Below are 19,999 nucleotides of genomic sequence, written 5' to 3'. Positions count from 1 at the left end.
GGGAGCTGGCTTCGGAAGGGTAGTGCCGCTTTTCTTCTCCCCCAGGCCGGAGCGGCCCCCCAGGCTGCACTCTCTCCCTCTCGGCTGCAGAGGGAGCGCGTGAGATACCCTGCGCTCCAGACTCCGCGCGGGCCGGCGAGGGGCGGGGCGAGGGGGCGGGCCAGGGGGCGGGGCGGGACGTGGGCAGGACGCCGGGAGTCCGCCCGCCGCAGTTAAAGTGCGCTGACTGGGGGGAGAGCGGCTTCCTGGAGGCTCTTGGGTCCGCGCGAGGCGGCTGCAGGTGGGGACGTTACCCGCGGGCAGCCGGGAACGAGCGGGGCGGCCGGAAAGGAAGCGTGCCGGTCCACCATGATCCCCCTGGAGAAGCCCGGCAGCCGCGGCTCCCCCTCGGCCGCCGCCTCCGGGTCGGGCCGGGCGGACAGGAGTCTGGGCGCGCCGCGCCGGCCGCCGCCCCCACCTCAGGCCCGCGGGCTGCTGACGGAGATCCGCACCGCCGTGCGCACCGAGCCCTTCCAGGACGGCTACAGCCTGAGCCCGGGCCGGGAGCTGGGCAGGTGAGGCGGGCGGGGCCCGGCGGCCGATAAGTGCCAGAAGCCGGCGGGCGGGCGCCGTGGGGGTGGCGGGCCCCGGGCCGATAGCGCGCGCCGTGACTTGGCACAAACTTGGGTGCGGGCGGCGGGCGGGGCGCTCGAGTCGCAGCAGCCAGCCCTCCGCGCGCCACGGCTTGTCCCCGCAGCCGGCGAGGCGCTCCCCGGCGTGCGGCTTTCACCCGGGAGCGGGTGTGACCGAGTCTCCGGACGGCGGGGACCGGGGCCGTCAGCCCCGTCTCTGCGCAGGCCCTTCCGGCATCTGAGGCGTTTTCCACGCGGGGCAGCGAGGGGGGCGTGGGAGCTGCGTGCACCTCCCGGGGGAGCCGCAGCTGCGGACTCGGCGCTGGCTTCGCCCTTCAGCTCGCGTGTGTGTGCTTGGTCCCCTCCGTGGCCGTGGGAAGGCGAAGCGGGGCGTGACGGCTTCCGCTGCCCCCGCGCCGGGCGGACGTCTCAGCCTCGCGCCGACTTCGTTTTCGGTTTCTTGGTTTCGTGCGACTTTAGTTGTGAAGTATTTAGGTCTCTGTGGCCCAGTTCACGTCGGTTTTACTCCCAGGCTCTTGGCCCTCGCCTCGCGCTTTCCCCTCTGCTCCACGCCGGCCGTCGTCCTCTCCTGCCGCCGCCGCTCTTCATTCGGCTCTTCGTAAAAACCGTGAAAGGCGAAGGCTTGCTTGGAGACCTTACACTGTGTGCTGATGAGGGGTGGTGGAGGGCCAGGGGTCTGGGGACCGACTCCCCTTTTCCTTACGAACAGTTTGGAGAAGTCCGAAGCGTCGGTGTTGGAGTCAGACCCGAGCGCGTTCAGCCTGGCCGGCTCGCTCCGTGTGCTTTCGAGTGGGTCACTTCGACTCCTGCTTTCTCACCCATAAAATCAGGGTCATGACCGTGCCCGCCTCCCTCGCGGGGGTGCTGTGCAGGTGACAGGCCTGTAAAGCACATGCTGCAGGTCCTGGCACAGAGCACTCAGTAAACGTCAGCCGTTGCTGCAGACGGCTGTCCGGCTTACAGACAGCACCACGGTGGGATGGGGCAAGGGCCTGACGGTGGTGACTGCCTTCGCCTGGGGTCTTGGGAAAGGAGGGTCTTGTAACATCACTCACAAGCAGTATTTAAAAAGCTCAATTTTGCATATATTAAACTGGCTTTTAGAAATAGGGGTTGGGGGTTTTTTGGTTTATTTTTTGGAGGGGAATCTACCTTAAACATGTCATCCTTATTCCAAATGTTAACAAAAGGAAGAATACCTTTCAGAGCAAGATACACTTCGCTATGGTGCGCACTAATTTTTTTTTTTAAGATTTTATTTATTTATTTGACAGAGATCACAAGTAGGCAGAGAGGCAGGCAGAGAGAGAGGGGGAAGCAGGCTTCCTGCTGAGCAGAGAGCCGGATGTGATGCGGGGCTGGATCCCAGGACCCTGAGACCATGACCTAAGCCCAAGGCAGAGGCTTTAACCCACTGAGCCACCCAGGCGCCCCATGGTGCACACTAATTAACTGGATCTGTACACACTTTAAATGTGACAATTAGTTATACCAGAGAAGGCCTAGAGAGCTACTGACTCAGCTAGGTATTCTAACTCATCGAAATTCCAGACATTGTGAAGTAGCCCTGGTCTCCTGAAAAGGGAAAACTAAGACTTTCTATTATTTGGTTGTCTGGCTTCCTTCCACAGAAGGAAAACTGGCATTACAAAGCCAAAATATCTTTAGGTGGCAAGCACTGTCTTGTAGAGTTTATAATAAATGACTTAATCTGAAAAATTGATTTGTACCCTACCAGGTGTTGATACTAATTCCTCCAGGAATGTTCTTTTCAGTTTCTATTTTTGTCTGTGTTGTAAAATTCACTTGGCTACAGGTATTTATCTTTTGCAGATATATTACATATATTTATATGCTTACATAAGTTTGTTTACAAAAGTTATAACTCCTGAAGCAGAACAGTGCAATTAGATAGCTACTTGATGTAAGAACCTAAAACAGAAAAACCAAATTAATGTATTTGTTTCTTTTTGGTTCCTTTTTTTTTTTTTTTTTCCTTTTCTTTTTTCTTTTTGTCACGGAGAGGTTTAATGCAGTGATAAAGACCATGGTCTTTGGAGTCAGACAGGCTGTGGTTGAATCTTAGCTCCTTACCACTTACATGCACTCGAGTAACTTAACCATTTATTGCCTCACAGTTGTAGAGAGAATTAAATAGAACATATCTATAGCATTAAGGCTGTGCCTTTCTTAAGGGGAACACTCAATAAATGTAATTCATTGTGTAACAATAAATGTTCTTTTACATGTAACCAGAAAGCAAAAATAAGAAAACCTGCACAATTTTATGCTTCTGTCTGTGGTGAAAGTAGTGAAATCTCATTGCAAAACAGACAGGAACTGTTTAGAACTCTCAGGAAGTAGAAGTTCTGTTTTCTGTTATTAGCAGTCTCTGTTTAAGGTTTATAAATTTTGCCTGTATATTATGGTTCTGACATAATTATTTATTCATAACCTTTTCTATAATAAGAAAGGTGTCTTTTTTTCCAGCTATGAACTGTGGTTGCATTTCTGGTATAACAATTGATCTCATTCTGATACAGAATTCACAAAATTATCTGTTATATTTTAATGATGTAGTAGGAAAAAGAGAAGATCTATTTGCTACATTCTATGGCCTTTCATTTAGTCAAAAATATTGAAGAGATGAGATAAATGTTCAAAGAAACTGAGTTCTTTAAGAAGTTACCATTTTTTATCTTACACATAATTAAAGCTTTCAGTGAAATGGTTGAAGAGAATTTTTGAAGTGGTCAATTTTGGTTCTATAGTAATGAGAGGTTGTGATTTTGATTATTTTTAAGAAATATCAGATCATATTCTTTGATGTTTCCAACAGAGTCCATAGCAACATAAATGTGGGTAAATATAGGATGTAAAATTTTGTTTCTTGAAGCTTGACTTGTTATTCATAAAGCTTGTTACCTTTCTTTCAGTCAGAATATGTGCCAGTGTAAACCACATAAATGATTATAGGTACAGGAGACATTACCTTGAGTTCTGAGAATTTTTTCATAATATTGATTCCCCTTGAGCTTGAAAGTATAGGAACAAAAATATGTTTCTAGAAATTTAAAATAGTACAAATTTCACATTGAATGATTTGCCTTACATGTGTTTTCATTATTTAGTCCTCAACTTTAACACTTTTTATGCATTGATAAATTTTATCTTAAGAAAAGATTTTTAAATCCAAAAGAATATCTTTTGTTTATTAAATTATTACATACTGATAGTTGAATTTCCCTATGAGAAAAAATATGAATTCTCTGCTGAACAAGTATTTCATAAATACTTTACGGTTATACAGGTTCTTTCAGTTGTATTATCTTACTTAATTCTCACATGCACGTTTGGGAAGTCATTTTCTTTCCTTTTTTTTTTTTTTTTTTTTTTTTTTTTTTTAAAGATTTTACTTATGTATTGAGAGTGAGAGAGAGAGAGCTCCAGCAGGGGGAACTGCAGAGGGAGAGGGAGAAGCAGGCTCACTGCTGATCAGGGAGCCAGATATGAGGCTCAATCCCAGGAACCTGGAATCCTGACCTGAGCCTAAGGCAGATGCTTAACTGACTGAGCCACCCAGGCACCCCCGGGAAGTCCCATTTTCAATGAGAAAACCAAGGCAGAGATTGATGGAGTCTTATGAAAGACTGCTGAGCTGGCACTCTTTGAAATCCCTTCTGTTATATAAGTCAGATGTTTCTCAAAGAATAATCTGCAGTCTGCCTTGTAGCTGAAGCAGTTTCTCATAGTTTTTATGAGAGGACATGAGTTCCATGTTGGGATGAACTCTATGAAGCCTCTGTGTCATATAGTTTCCTCTTCAGTTGGGCTTTATGGTAGATAGGGATGTTGTGTATCTTTCTCTTCAGAGCAGTTGAGAGTAACTAGAATAAGAAAGGATTATTATCAGAAAATAAGAGAATGTTCAAGCTGAAGGAGGGCCGGTATATTTCAGGAACTGTGTGTTCTTTACCTGGATTCATGGCTGTAGATAATGGCTTCAGGCTTTTGTACCTTAGAACTACTTGAGCATGTGTCATAAATTATAATTCATAATTTCTTTAGAAATTAAGACCTTTCTGGGGTGTGTGACTGGCTCAGTCAGTTGAGCTGACTCTTGATTTCTGCCCAGGTCATGATCTCAGGGTCCTGAGATCCAGCCCTACATAGGGCCGCACGCTCACTGGAGAGTCTGCTTGAGGATTCTCTCTTCCTCTGCCCACCTTCCCTGCCCCCCTACCCCCATCTCTCTCTCTCTCTCTGTCTCGCAAATAAATAAATAAATCTTTAAAAAGAAAAAAAGAAATGAAGACCCTTGGTAAGTAATATTGTCCATGTAGAAGTTGCCTTGTTTTAGGATGGATATTATTTAAGATTTCTTGGCCACTAGTGATTAGTTTGAAGAGTATTTACCAATAGTTGTGTGTAATCTGATATTTTTGGAAGGATTAAAAAAAATTGGCTATGTTTGTGGTTCAGCAGCAGGGTTACTTAGCAAGTTCTAAGGCAGATACTTCATTGAGTCAGCTGTTCTAATTTTGGAAAGTTGGGACTTACAATGTTGAAATCTTAATTTAAAATGTACATAAACTTGGTGTGCCTGGGTGGCTCAGTTGGTTAAGTGTCTGCCTTCAGTCCAGGTCATGATCCTAGGGTTCTGGGATGGAGACTACATCGGGCTCTCTACTCAGCAGGGAGTCTGCATTACCCTCTCCCTCAGCCCCTCCCCCCACACAGGCTCTCAAAATAAATAAAATCTTTAAAAAAAATAAAATACAGTCACTTCTTAGACTTTTGGCTAAGATAAAGTGTAAAAAAATACATTAACTTAAGGATTAAAGAATTTCAGCCTCTCCATAAAGCTATATGTAACAAAATTTTATAAAATCAGATTATTGAACCGAATGCATTAGAAAGCTAAGTAGCTATTGTCATTGATTCACCTATTCAGGTAAAGAAGAAGGAACTACATTTATTGAGGGAAATTTTACATCAAGTAGAGAGTTCAAGTTAGCCACCTTCAAAATTTCTCTGTTCTAGGATTCTTCTTTACAAATTACTATCATAGATCTGAAGTCTGTGCCCCCAAAAATAAAAATAGTTACTGATTACTGATCATTTGTTGAATGCTATACACTGTAGAGATGTAATTTTGTTTAGTCTTTACTATCTTGCAAGGTTAGGTGCCATCAACGTAATCTTACAGATGAGGAATTCAGGCTCAGAAATAAATTGAGTAAATTGCCTAAGATTATGCAGTTACAAGCCAGAATGGAAAATAGTTTGTCTTTTAAAGCCCTGCCTGTTCTTGTCACTCATGCTGATAGCTGATCTGAAGGACTCACTGACTTTTACACTTAGAATCCATAGATATTTTGGGTTCTGCTGGTTTCCTTTCAGAGGTAAGGAAGACAGGTAGAATCTGTTCTAGATCTTTCTGGAGTGGAACTTCTTACATTTAATAGTACTCCAGTGCTATTAAGTAAATGTTCTATATTAAGCACATAAAGCACTTTGCTAGTATCTGGCAATTATTCTCAAATGTAACAAATCAGTCACTATTTCCTTTATCAACAAGAAGACATGGCACCTGGGAAAATTTTATGGGGAAAATAACATTTGAGCTCAGCCTTAATGAATGGATGGAATTCCAGTAGTAGTGATGAAAGATACTCCTCCGACCATTGGCAATAAAATAAATAAGCACAGTGGCAGAAAAATTCAGTGAAAGAGGGAATAGCAAGTAGTCTGATGTGGTTAAAATATTAAACTTCATAAGATTTGAAGTTGCCATAGAACTTTTATTTAATAAAAAACAGGAACAGTTGTGTATATTCAGCGTGCTTATCTGATACCCTTTTTGAGCACCTGCCATGTGCAGGGCACTATGGAGATACAAAGATGAATGATAAGTGAGGTCTAACTAGGGATCTTCTAGCCTAGCTAGGGAAACAGGCATAGTGCAACAAATGGTACTATGTCAGACCAATTTAAATAACATGTGCAAACCCATCCAAACCTGTTACCATCCTTATAATCGGTCTGTCAATTGATGGTACCATGTTTATCCAGTGCTCAGGTGTAAAAATCTGCTTCCAGATTTTTGTGGAACAAAAAAATGCTTCCACTTTTCCCTTTTCCCCTCAGCTCTGCCTGCAGTTCCATCTGCCAAGGAATGCTTTTGAACTTTGACCCTCTTTTAAATGCATCGTCTTTTCCTAGCCTCTGTGCTGCTGTTTTACTGGAGACCTACTACCTTAAATTATTTTATTGGTTTCCCTAGTTTCTAGTTAACATTTTGCAATAAACTGTTAATAACACTATCAGAATTATCTTTAAAAACTTTATTTTAAAAATTCTAACAAGTGCCCATTTTTACTGAGAGAGTCCAAACTCCTTAGCGTGTCATACTTCTTAAAGATGTGCACCACACCTTCCTAAGTTAGGCCTCAGCAATGCCAAGATGACTAAACCCAGGAAGCTTAGACTGGTGGATCTAACTCGATGTCCTTCCTCTAATTATTTGTTGATGTATCTTTACTTTCCCATCTCTCTGCAATGTATTATCATTCAGTGGTTCTAAAATATATTGACTTTTTATATTCCCCCCCACCAAAAACTATTTCATACAAACCTGAGTTGTCAGTTTGGTGTGTAATAGTGAACCACAGATTTTTGTGAAATGCATGGAGAACTCAGTAAATTGTGATAACTGTGTAGTCCAGGAAGAATTTTGGCTAAATCAATAAAGAAACCAGATGTGAAACATCTTATGCCCTTTGAACGTCACCAGCTTCAAGTCTGTATATTAACTGTGGCCACTAGTGTCCAGAGAACACTTTATCTTTTTGCCCAAGTAACCTGAAATTCAGGATTTAGATATAATCATTATTTTTACCATGAAGCTGTGGCAAAACGTGCATATTTCAATCCTTGAGGGGTGTAACATTTAAATACTGTGATGATATAATTCTTAATGTGTTCACTAGGACTCCGCACCTTGAATGCTGAATCTCCCATTTCTGGGTACTGTGTTGCTCTACAGAAAGAACAGTCTCAGAAATCTTTTTATCTTCTTTGTACTCTTCCTTGAGTAGTTTCAAGGGTTCCCCTCCCATTGCACCAGTCATCTAGAGGTGAAGGCAGTACAGGTTTCCTCAAAACCCTCATGATCTGCTGTTCTTGCTGTCAGTGTTAGTATCAGAATGATGGATGAGTTTCTTCAGTGTGGGATAATGCAGGGCTTGGCTGACAGTTGTTGGCCGCCTATTTTTGTAGGGCTCCTGAGCTATATAGAATGACTTTTACATTTTTAAATAGTTGAAAAATTCAGTAATATATTATAACATGGAAATTATATGAAATTCACAAAGTCCATAAAGTGTTTTGTTTTGTTCTGTTTTGTTTTAACCCAGAGCCACCCTTTCCTTTACCTTTTGTCTGTGCTTTCATTTTACAATAGCGGACTGGCATAGTGGCAACAGAGACCAGCAAGACCGAAAATATTTGCTATCTCCCCCTTTACAGAAAAATGTGCTGACTTCCAATATAGTGCATGACACGGTGGAAAGAAAAGAATAAACCTAAAACTGTGAAGAGTGCTTCCACAAAAACAAAGGCGGTGTCCAGACTAGTCACTGGTGGGGGTGGAGAGCCACGGGAACTGTGCTGGCGACCCCAAGAAATGGTTGTATGGTTCCAGATGTCGAATTGAGTATGGGTCTCTTTCCTGTTTTTGCCTCTGGTTCTGGAATTTAGCAATAACTTTTCTGTAAAAGGGCTCCCAGAATTTGTAGGTTTGCAATGTGTCTGAATCCCTTTCTCTTTTGAGTCATTTGTCTTCCCGTTTATTCAAAAATACACATTCAGGCCAGATATGAAGTCGTATTTTACTTACTGCAGAGTACTGTATTGCCTGGAATGTTAAATGTGTGAACAGTGAACATTTGTGTATTTGATGGAAGAGTATTTTCAAAGCAGTTCAGCAGAGTCATTTCTAAATTACCAGGATCATGCTTGCTGTCAATTATATATGTTGGCCTGTTTTTTATAAATGAAACTTTCTCTCTTTTTCTCTTTTGAAACTTCTGACATAGTAATAATTTGATTCTTATTTTTTTAAAGATTTTATTTATTTGAGAGCTAGAGAGAGCACAAGTGAGGGGCAGAGGGAGAGGGAGAAGCAGACCCCGCACTGAGCAGGGAGCCCAGTGTGGGGCTTGATCCCAGGACCCTGAGACCATGACCTGAGCTGAAGGCAGATGCTTAACAAACTGAGCCACCCAGGCGCCCCTGATTCTTTTTAATATCTATGATTTTTTTTCTCAAAAGAACTCAAAAGTCATCAGGAATCTTTTAAAACTTGATAGAGATGTTAGTCTAATGATTTTGTGGAGTAAAATAAAAGGCATTAGTCTGTGATGAATAGGTTTATGATTTAATCCCTCTAAGCATCTCTAGGCGTCTTTCACATTTTTGTGAACAAAAAGAACTTTGATCTGAACGAGGGTGCTGTTAGGTAGATTGTTACTTATGTGAGCAACTACATTCACAGTTATACCTAAGGATAGATCCTTTAACATTTTTTTTTTAAACTTATCTTTTTTTGCCTGATAGACTTTTTTTTTTTTTTTAAGATTTCCATTTATTTATTTGACAGACAGAGATCACAAGTAGGCAGAGAGGCGGGCAGAGAGAGAGGAAGAAGCAGGCTCCCTCCTGAGCAGAGAGCCCGATGCGGGGCTTGATCCCAGGACCCTGAGATCATGACCAGAGCCGAAGGCAGAGGCTTTAACCCACTGAGCCACCCAGGCGCCCCCTTTTAACATTTTTATTAGTGGGGGGTTACAAAAGTATAAAGTGCATGAAAAATATATTTGTGGTTAACAGCCGCTAGGAAGGAAGAAACTCAAAATTACATCAATAGTCTAGAATGCTGGGTCCAAACCTAGAATAATGAGAAAGTCTTCAGAACCTTTATGGGGATAAGGAATGATTGAAAATTGGAAAAAGAAGGGGCGCCTGAGGGCTCAGGTTGTGATCCCAGGGTCCTGGGATGGAGCTCTCTGCTCAGCGGGGGGCCAGCTTCTTCTGCTCCCTCTGCTTCTGCCCCACCCCACTTGTACTCTTTCTCTCTCCATCTCTCTCAAATAAATAAAATCTTAAAAAAAAAAAATGGGAAAAGGGAGTGGCAGTTAACAGATCCCAGCTTCCATCAATACCCAATAGATTTGCATTTGGAAGAGAACGGTCTTACTGTACCGCTCAGCAAAAAGCCCAGACTCAACAGCCCTTCACTTAAGGCTTGTGATGAAAATCTTCTTAAAATAATATGCACCCAAGAGTGGAAGAAACAACCTCACAGTTTGAAAGAAGACACTGATACTGGCAGTAGTTTAAAAAAAAAGAAAAAAAAAAACCCAGAAACAAAAACTGATTCCTAAGCTGCCTTCCAACTTAACGATTGGGTATTTTGGGTGATGACTATCACAAATTAATGATTTGTTTGATAACTTTTTATTTAGCACTTACTTTGTGACAAATCCCATGTTGAGCAATTGCTTTGTATTATACGGTTGAATTCTTACACAACCCTGTCAAGTGGATTCTGGTGTGTCCTCTTTTAGAGATAAGGAAGATGAGATTTTAAAAAGTTTAATGAATTGCCCAAGTGGGCTGCAGAGCTGTTTCTGGGATTCAAACCCACATCTAATTCCAGAACTCATAGCCTTAATTTGCTTAGTTTGTTACACTCACTCCCCTGTGACTTCCTTATTAGTTTAATAACAAATCATAGTGTAGTGTATCAAAATGATGCTTGTTGTATCTCTCTTTATAGGAAAACAAGACAGTTCCAGCTGATGCTGTAGTTGAAATATATAAATGAGATTCCTAACTTTTGTAGTTTTGAAAGGCAATATAGTATTAGTCAATTCAGTTCTTTTAGGAATTCTGATAACCAGTTTCTCTTAATAAGCCTAATACCTTTTTTCAAGATTCAAATCATTCTTACGTATAAATGTAAAAAATTAAATTGTATAACTGCAAAAAATATTGACTTTAATATACAGTTATTCTCTATTCAGAAGTAATTTTACAGGTTTACCAGTTACATTTTATTTGATTAGAGCTGTACCTATTGAATTCCTAAGTGGTAGTCCTGCATTTGTGATTGAATATGGTCTGAATTTGATTATCCACTGATGAATATTTGGAAATTTTATGAAAGTTTACCATCTCTAGAAAGTTGTCAAGTTTAACAGGGAATGTTTTTGTTCATTTCTAGGGGGAAATTTGCAGTGGTGAGGAAATGCATAAAGAAAGATTCTGGAAAAGAATTTGCAGCAAAGTTCATGAGAAAAAGAAGAAAAGGTCAAGATTGTCGGATGGAAATAATTCATGAGATTGCTGTTCTTGAACTCGCACAGGACAATCCTTGGGTCATTAATTTACATGAAGTCTATGAAACACCATCAGAAATGATCTTAGTTCTCGAATAGTAAGTATTGTTTTCCTTAGAGTTTGTTAGATAGTCCATACTTCATAGGATGCTAGTCACCTGTGATATGTGTTGTAGCCTAGCTCTGGAAATCTGAAGATTTTCCAGAACTTTTTCATGTGTTTCTCTTGTTAATTTGGAAAATACCAAATTAAGAAGAATGCATGTATATTAGATTTTTTATTTTCATTCTTTAATGAAATTCTTCTGATAGTAAAGTTCTCTTGTGTTCTTATTAGAGGCACTTTTCAGAAACTAAGTGATACCAAGGTAATATTAAGAGACATTTCACAGTCTCTTACATGTTCATATAGTCTGAGTTAATATTCTCCTTTCTTTCAGAAACAATTGTTTGATTCATACCATGTTTTCATTTGAGTAAGTAGGGACTGTATAGGAAACAGCTTCGGAAAATGGACAGTTTTTTCTTCTTAAGAAATCCATTTTCCCTCTCTGCTTCTCCTACTAAAGGAAATGATTGATAGATTGGAGTAATATAAAAGTCTTAACTACATCAAGAAATGCAAAATGAAAAGACAAGCTCAGGGAGAATAGTTTTATCTGTTCATCCAAAATGCTTAAAATTTATTTACTCTGTAACTAGATATTACAAATTACACAAAAACGTGAACCTCCCAGTTTAAAAACAATGGCCAAAGGATATGTTAAACAAAATTTCAACCAAGTAAAATTGAAAATCTGATCAGCTTTATTAAGCGATTCTAGCAAGTGGAGGGCAGCTCCAAGGAGTTGTACAAAGTGGACAGGTTTTCTAGGAAGGAGGGTGTGGCAAAAGAGGAAAAAAAAGGATTGTTTCAGGCAACATCACCTTCCCTTATGGGGAGGGAAGGGGGTCTTATTAGGTGCATTACCTCATCTTCTTTTGGGGGTATGGATAGGCCCATGTGAGATTCCTTGCTGATGCTGGTCAGAAATTTTCTGACTGACTGGTTAAGACTTATACTTCTAGGGGCGCCTGGGTGGCTCAGTGGGTTAAGCCTCTGCCTTCAGGTCAGGTCATGATCTCAGGGTCCTAGGATTGAGCCCCGCATCGGGCTCTCTGCTCGGCGGGGAGCCTGCCTCCCCCCCCCCCCTTTCTGCCTTACTCTCTGCCTACTTGTGATCTCTGTCAAATAAATAAATTAAAAATCTTGGGAAAAAAAAAAAGACTTATACTTCTGGGGGAGGTTGAAACTGCAATTAGGTTAGATATGAAGCCCCAGTTTGGTGATTTGTTGATCTTGTGACACCAGGTTGGGCCTATGCTTTTCTTTTTAACAGATATGAAGGGAAATTCCACATAGATGTACATATATATAAATGGCCTATATGTATATGAAAAATACTGATTCTTAGGATTTTTATAATGTAAATTTAAAAATATTTACCCTTACAAGAGTGGCAGAGATCATAAAGAAAAAGTGATGTTCGTGGGTTGAACCATCTGATTTATGCTACAGGTGGGAATATTAATTGGTGCAACTTTTCTGGAGGACAGATTGGAGTTGTGTATCAAAAACTGAAAACAACGACGACGACGACGAACACTCTTTAATCCAGCAATTTCACTTACATATTTTTCCACAAGGAAATAATGGGGCAGTTGAGCAAAGATGTGTTAGAAAATATTCAGTGAAGGTTTTTTTTAATGTAACAAAAAAGAAATAACCTAATTGTTTAATAGAAAGGGCTCAGTTGGTTAAATAAGTGATAATGTCACAAAGTGAATTGCTGTGCAGTCATTTAAAAAGCTAAGGTGGATATAAATGTTTCAACATAGATTTTTTAAAAATATTGTTAAAAAGGAAAAGGTTACAAATGTGTAGTATTGTTCTTAACAAATTTGAAAGTTTGTAGAAAGCAAATTCTAGATGGCTAAAATAGTGGCTTCCTCTTGATAATGTAATTCAAGAGCATTGTGTTCATAAATTTTAATTCAGTAATTTCACTTATAGGAATCCCTTCTAGAGAAATTATAAAATGTGTTTCACATAGGGTATTTTTAATTATAATAATAAAAATATTAAAAATGACGGGATGGTTAACAAATGTATATGTGGATCATATCTGAATAAAGTTTTCTAACTTAAAAAAAAGTTGGTCTAGGAATCTCATATATAAATCCCCTGCCTGCCTAGATTTTGGTTTCCAGTTTGTTTTGGAGAGGATCAAGGCATGACTGGAATTTGATCTAGAAAAGACTGTGTGAAATGCTACTCTCCGACCAGATCTCATTCCTCTCCTGTTCCCGTCAAACCTGCTCTTCCGCCTTTAATCCTGGGCTCTTCCCAGGTCTCCCCATCTTTCTGCCGGCTCCCGACTCACTTCCTTCCTGCGATTCCCTTGTCTTCGGTGGCTAGTTCAGCTAGTCTCTCGCCAGCACCTCACGTTATTTCCTTCTTCCTCCCAGTCTCAGATGAGCTTTCCCTGTCCTTGGGTAGTTCTTTACCTAATCTCTCATTCTTTCAAGGTGCTCCCCACCCATCGCCCCTGCCAGGATCTACTCAAAACCTTTAACACACTCACTACATCACCTGCTTCCCATCTTTTCTGAGACACCTGGCCCTTTGTCCCCTTCCTGGAGAGAGTAAAGGCTGGCAGGCACTCTCCCACAGCATCCCTCACCCCTTCACTTCTATCAGAAGTTTCCACTGCTTAACTCTGAGGCTAAGACCATAACTTGTGTCCTTTAACTCTCTTCTTTTCTAGGGCCGTAGTTTTGTTTTAAGGTGAGTTCACTGACCTCTCTCAGCTTTTCAGCCCCTCTTCCAAGGGGGTGCTCTGCCCTTGTCTTCCAGTGTGGCTGTCTCTCTTATCCTAAAATTCCTTTTCCTCAGCTTTGACTGTCTTTAAACCATGGTCCTGGCTTGCTTTGTCTTTTCCTGCCGTACTCTCTAAAGGAGCAGGCTGCGTTTACAGCTTTCCTCACCTTGTCCGTGTAGTTCTCAGCCGATCCTCGCCATGTGCCACGGGCCGGTGCGCCGTGACTCTCCGCTGCTGCACCTGCTCTTCCCAAACCCTGTTTGCCAAAATCCGTCTCTTCTTTTCAGTGCTCACTCCACTTCTTACTCTCTGTAAACCCTTTGTTGTATTATACCTTCTTTCTTGAAATGATCTTCTTTCTTGGCTTTCAGGGTCTTTTTTTTTTTTTTTTTTTTTTTTCCTTTTAAATCTGTCACAGCCTTTCACCCTGCTTCTGCCGTGTGAATTTACAAGTGCTCCCCGGAGTTCGTTAGTGGCGTTCTTGTCATGCATTTATATCTGTGCATTTACTCTGAGTGATAACAACCTGTGTTTGTGGCTTTGGCTATTATTTATAGTGATTATTTCCAAATCTTTGTCTCCACCCCTGGACCTTCTAAGTTCCAACTGCATCTCTTTGTATCCAGCCACACATCATTATCAATTCAGGATACGAATATGTGGGCTCCCCTGCATTGCCCTGATAATGCCTGTTTTTCTTCTGTTCCCCATTTCCATTGTTATTCCCCATTTATTTCATAGCTCAGGCCTGAAACCTCGACTCTCTTCCTTTCCCTTATCTCCTTTAAAAGCTTGCAAGTAATAAATTACCAAGTTTTCTACTTAAACCTCATCCCTGTGTTCCTTTTTCTTGGTACCTGCTGTTTCTCCTCTCTGTTGGGTCTCTGATGGACTCTCAGTAGCTTCTTGACTGGCTTCAATTCTAGGATGTTCCACAGGCTTCTGGTAGGTTACTAAGACATAGATGTGGTAATAAAATCATTCCCTTGCTTAGAAATCTTCGGTGGCTTCTGTTGATTTAGTGATCATGGTTTCAGGACCACACATCAATATGATTTGTCTAAAAATATTTGTATTCTACTTTTTGTGTGAAGGGAAAGTCTTAGAAATACGCTTTTGGATATTGAGGTATCAGAATTCTCAGCCACATCAGTAGATTGTTGTGAGGGAAACAGGCAGGTTTATGATCCCTGCGTCACTAATGCATTTCACATACACTTAAGTACCTGCCATATGCACTAGGTGCTAATAGTATAAAAGTGGTATGAAAGTAAAAAAGTATGAAAGTAAGAACAGCATAGCCTCTGCCCTCCCCATGCTACAGGCTTAGTGAAGGAAATATAAATGATTACAGCAATGTTGGTGTTTTACCAGAAATGCTTGCTAGTTGCTGTGGAAACAAAGTGTCATGGTCATGTAAGAAGTGACTGTGTGTGCCAGGCACGATGCTAAGTCAAATCAGCCAGCTTTATAGAAAGTATTCACGTGCTGTATATACATTGTTTTATTTTTTAAAAAAATTTTTCAGGTTTATTGAGATATAATTACATAAAACATTTTGTAAGTCTACGGTGTAGAATGTGTTGATTCGATACCCTTATGTATGGTGTGATAATTACCACCATAGCATTGGTTAACACCTGCATCAAGGTATATAATTACCTTTTGTGTGTGGGGGGGGAGGGAGGATGGGTAAGAACATTTAAGATTTACTCTCTCAGCAACCTTCGAGTATATAATATTAGTAACTATCACCACTGTGCTATACATTAAATTTCCAGAACTTACTTGTCTTGTAACTGGAAGTTTGTACCCTTTGACCAATATCTCTCCTTTTCTTCCACCTCCCCACCCACTGGTAACCACCAGTCTAGTCTCTGTTTCTAGGAGCTTTGCTTTTTTAGATTCCACATATATGTGGAATCTATTAAAATGGCTGAATAATATTCCATTTTATGTATAACACATCTTCTTTGTCCATTCTTCCATTCATCGATACTTCAGTGAACAGGGGAGTGTTAATCTTTTTGAGATTCTGTTTTCATATACTTTGTATATATACCCAGAAGTGGGATTGCTAGGTCATATGGAAGTTCTGTTGATGAACTCCATACTGTCTTTTCTTTCCTTTCCTTTTCTTTTTTCTTTTTTAAAGATTTTATTTATTTGACAGAGCGAGAAAGCACAAGCAGGGGGAGCAATAGCAGGAGAGGGAGAAGAAGCAGGGTCCCTGCTGAGCAGGGAGCCAGATGCAGGGCTTGATCCCAGGACTCTGGGATCATGATCCGAGCCAAAGGCAGGCTCTTAAGCATCTGAGCCACCCTGGCGCCTCCATGCTGTTTTCATAGTGGCTGCACCAATTTACATTCCCACTAGCAGTGCCCAAGGATTCCCTTTTCTCTGCATCTTTGCCAACACTTGTCTCTGTGATGATAGCCATCCTAACAGGTATGAGATTATACCCAGTTGTGGTTTTGATTTGCCTTTCCCTGGATGATTAGTGATATTGAGAACATTTTCATGCACCTGTTAAACATTTATATGTCTTCTTTGGAAAAATGGTCTGTTTAGTTTCTCAACCCATTTTTAAAATCAGATTGGTTTTGTAAGTTCTTTATATACTTTGGATATTAAGCCCTTATCAGATATATGATTTGCAAATATTTTCTTCCATTCCGTACATTGCTTTCCATTTTGTTGATGGTTTCCTTTGCTGAGCAGAAGCTTTTTAATTTGATGTAGTCCCACATGTTTATTTTTGCTTTTGTTGTCAAACCAGGAAAATTGCCAAGACTGATGTCAAGGAGCTTACAGCTTATGTTTTTTCATAGGAGTTTTATATTCATGTCTTATATTCAAATCTTTAATCTATTTTGAGTTGACTTTTGTGCATGATGTGAGGTAAGCATCCTGTTTCATTCTTTTACATGTAGCTATCCAGTTTAAAAAAAAAAAAAAAACAAAACTTTTATTGAAGAGACTGTCCTTTCTCTATTGTATATTCTTGGCTCCTTTTTCATTAGTTAATTGACCATCTATGCATAGTTTTATTTCTGGGCTTTCTATTTCTGTTCCGTTGATCTATCTTTTTATGCCAATACCATACTGTTTTTATTGCTGTAGCTTTAATACACACATACACACACACACCCACAGTTTTTTCACAAGAAATTTTTTGTATTTGAGGTAAAATTGGTATATAACATTATGTAAACTCCAGGCATACAAAATTTGACTTGACGTGTGTGTACTACAAAGTGATCAATACTAAAAGTCTGGTTACCATCCATCTTCATATAATTGGTCCCCTTCACTCACTTTTGTCTACCTCTTTCCCCACTTACCCTCTGGTTACTACCAGTATGTTCTCTATATCTATGAATTTTGTTTTGTTCATTTTTTTAAGATTCCGCATATGAGTGAAATTATATGGTGTTTATCATTTCACTTAGCATATCAGGGTCTATCTGTGTTGTCACAAATGGCAAGATTTCATTCTTTTTAATGGTTGAGTAATAACTTATTTTGAAATTGGAAATATATTTTGAAATCCAGATTTGTTGTTTCTCAAGATTGCCTTTGTTATTCAGGGCCTTTTGTGGTTCCATGCAAATTTTAGGATTTTTTTTTTCTGTGTCTCTGAAAAATGCCATTGGAATTTTGATATGAATTGTGTTGAATTTGTAGATTACTTTGGATAGTATGAACTATTCAACAGTATTCTTCCAAACCATGAGCATGGTATATCTTTCCACTTACTTGTGTCGTCTTTGATTTCTTTCATCAGTGTTTTATAGTTTTCATTGTGTAGATCTTTCACTTTCTTGGTTAAATTTATTCCTAAGTATTTTATTCTTTCTGATGCCATTGAAAATGGGATTGTTTTCTTAATTTCTCTTTCTGAAAGTTCATTGTTAATGTATAAAAACACAATGATTTTGGTATATTGATTTTGTATCCTTCAACTTTACTGGATTTATTTGTAAATTTTAGAACAAAATTTTATATGAGAAAAAATTTCAGAGGACTAATCAACCTAAAGTCACACTAAATAACAGAGCCAAGATTCAGTCTGGGAGTGTGTAATTCCAGAGCTTTTAGCCATGAGTTGTACTGCTTTATACATCTAGGAGGGAGATATTTAGGGTTATATACTAACCCATTGCCTTACCTAGAATGTTTCAGATTGTTCTGACCTCCTCTCCTATTTTTCTGTCTGACTTACACCTCCTCTCATGCTAGCCTTTTCCAGCCACAGTGTGCATTTTAGACACACTGTCTTTTCTTAGCACTTAAAGATATCATTGAGTTGTCATTTGCCTTTTGTTGTTTATGACAAGAAGTCTGCATTGATTCTCTGTTCCTTTATAAATGTGTCTTTTAAAGACAGTAATTCAGAAATGATGATGAGCCTTGGTTTTCTTTGTGTTTATTCTGCTTGGGGTTTACTTTGAGCTACTTGGTTGGATCTTTGGGATTATAGTTTTTATCAGTTTGGGAATTTTTCAGCCATTATTTAAAAAAATATTTGTGTCCCCCCAAATCTCTTCTCTTGTTCCTTCAATTACCATCTGTTAAACTGCTTGATATTGTCACTCAGGTCCCTGGAATCCTATTTTTTTTTTCCCCTCTCTAAAGATTGAAATTCTGTTGCTATATCTTAAAATTCACTGATTCTTTACAGTTCTATAAAGCCCATCCAGAGCAGTTTTCATTTTAGATACTTTATCTCTAGAAGTTCCATTTGGTCATTTTTCATACCCATCATCTCTCTCGTTATGGTCATATTTTACTCTAAATCCTTGAGTATATTTATAATGCCTTATCTGCCAATTCCACATCTCTGTTATTTCTGGGTCTGTTTTTATTGTTTTCCTGTAAGTTGTGGATTGTAATTTTTAAGATTTTATTTATTTATTTATTTATTTGACAGATAGAGATCACAAGTAGGCAGATAGGCAGAGAGAGGGTGGAGGGGAGCAGGTTCCCTGCTGAGCAGAGAGCCTGATGCAGGGCTTGATCCCAGGACCCCAGGATCATGACCTGAACCAAAGGCAGAGCCACCCAGGTGCCCCTAATGGATTGTAATTTGTGGCACTTTCAGATGTCTAGTAATTTTTGGAATGATGCCATACATTAAGATTGTCACAGTGTTGAGTGGATTTTATGATCTTTCATTAAAAATGATGACGTTTGGGGGCTCCTGGCTGGCTCAGTGGGTTAAAGCCTCTGCCTTCAGCTCGGGTCGAGGTCTCAGGTTCCTGGGATCGAGCCCCGCATCGGGTTCTCTCTGCTCAGCGGGGAGCCTGCTTCCCCCTCTCTCTCTGCCTGCCTCTCTACTTGTGATCTCTCTCTGTCAAATAAATAAATAAAATCTTTAAAAAAAAAATGATGACGTTTGTTTTGACAGGCAGTTAAATCACTTGTAAATCAGCTTTGTTGGGGCAGTTCAGAGGCTACTAATCTTACTACTAAGGTATGGCCCTTCTGGGATGGGGGGCCTGCTGACTGCCCAAGTGGTTCACATGATTTGTCTACTTGAACTGGACAGGATTCATATATCTTCTTCTGTTCTCTGTGAATGCTAGGAATTGTTCAGCTTCTAACTTCCCAGCAGTTCTTTGCTTGACCTTATAGAGTTTCACCTTATGCTTGCCCTTATTAGTATTTTGTCTAAGACTTCAAGATACAGCTAAGCAGATGTCTGGAGATGTAGGTCACTCCTCTTGAAATCCAACTTCATTAGCTTTGTCAAACTCCTGGTCTGTGTCTTCATTTTAGCAAGGCTGCCATATTCTGCTTAAGCTTCTCTACCACCCTGTATCACAGTCCATAAATTATTTCCAAATAGGAAGACAGACAGTAGGGCTACTTATTGGTGTCCCTTTTCTTTGGGATCATGGTCTGTCTGAACTGCTTGCGTTCTCATGTCTGAAAACGGTTGGCTCGTATACTTTGCTCATTTTCTAGTTTTTATGGCTAAAGGGTAAGTTCTCTGCCATTTGGTTCAAAGGGGAAGTAGGTACTTAACCTTTAGTGAGTCATGTCCTGTATTTTTGACACCATCATGCCCTTATACTTTGTACACTCTACCTGGGATGTG

The 19,999-nt window shown here is 40.2% G+C and overlaps 1 protein-coding gene across 1 annotated transcript in view; it reads left to right on the top strand.

Moving 5' to 3' along the window:
- Window positions 1–221: 221 nt before the first annotated feature.
- STK17A (serine/threonine kinase 17a) overlaps window positions 222–19,999 on the top strand; it is a 39,800-nt gene continuing 20,022 nt past the window's right edge. Inside the window, exons 1-2 of the mRNA XM_047694531.1 lie at window positions 222–554; window positions 10,921–11,133. Coding sequence (XP_047550487.1) covers window positions 349–554; window positions 10,921–11,133 — 419 coding nt within the window. The 5' untranslated portion in view covers window positions 222–348. The remainder of the gene's footprint in view (window positions 555–10,920; window positions 11,134–19,999) is intronic.

Source organism: Lutra lutra, chromosome 11 (genome assembly GCF_902655055.1).
Source record: "Lutra lutra chromosome 11, mLutLut1.2, whole genome shotgun sequence".
Lineage (NCBI taxonomy): Eukaryota > Metazoa > Chordata > Mammalia > Carnivora > Mustelidae > Lutra > Lutra lutra.
This window is presented reverse-complemented; position numbering and strand designations above follow the sequence as displayed.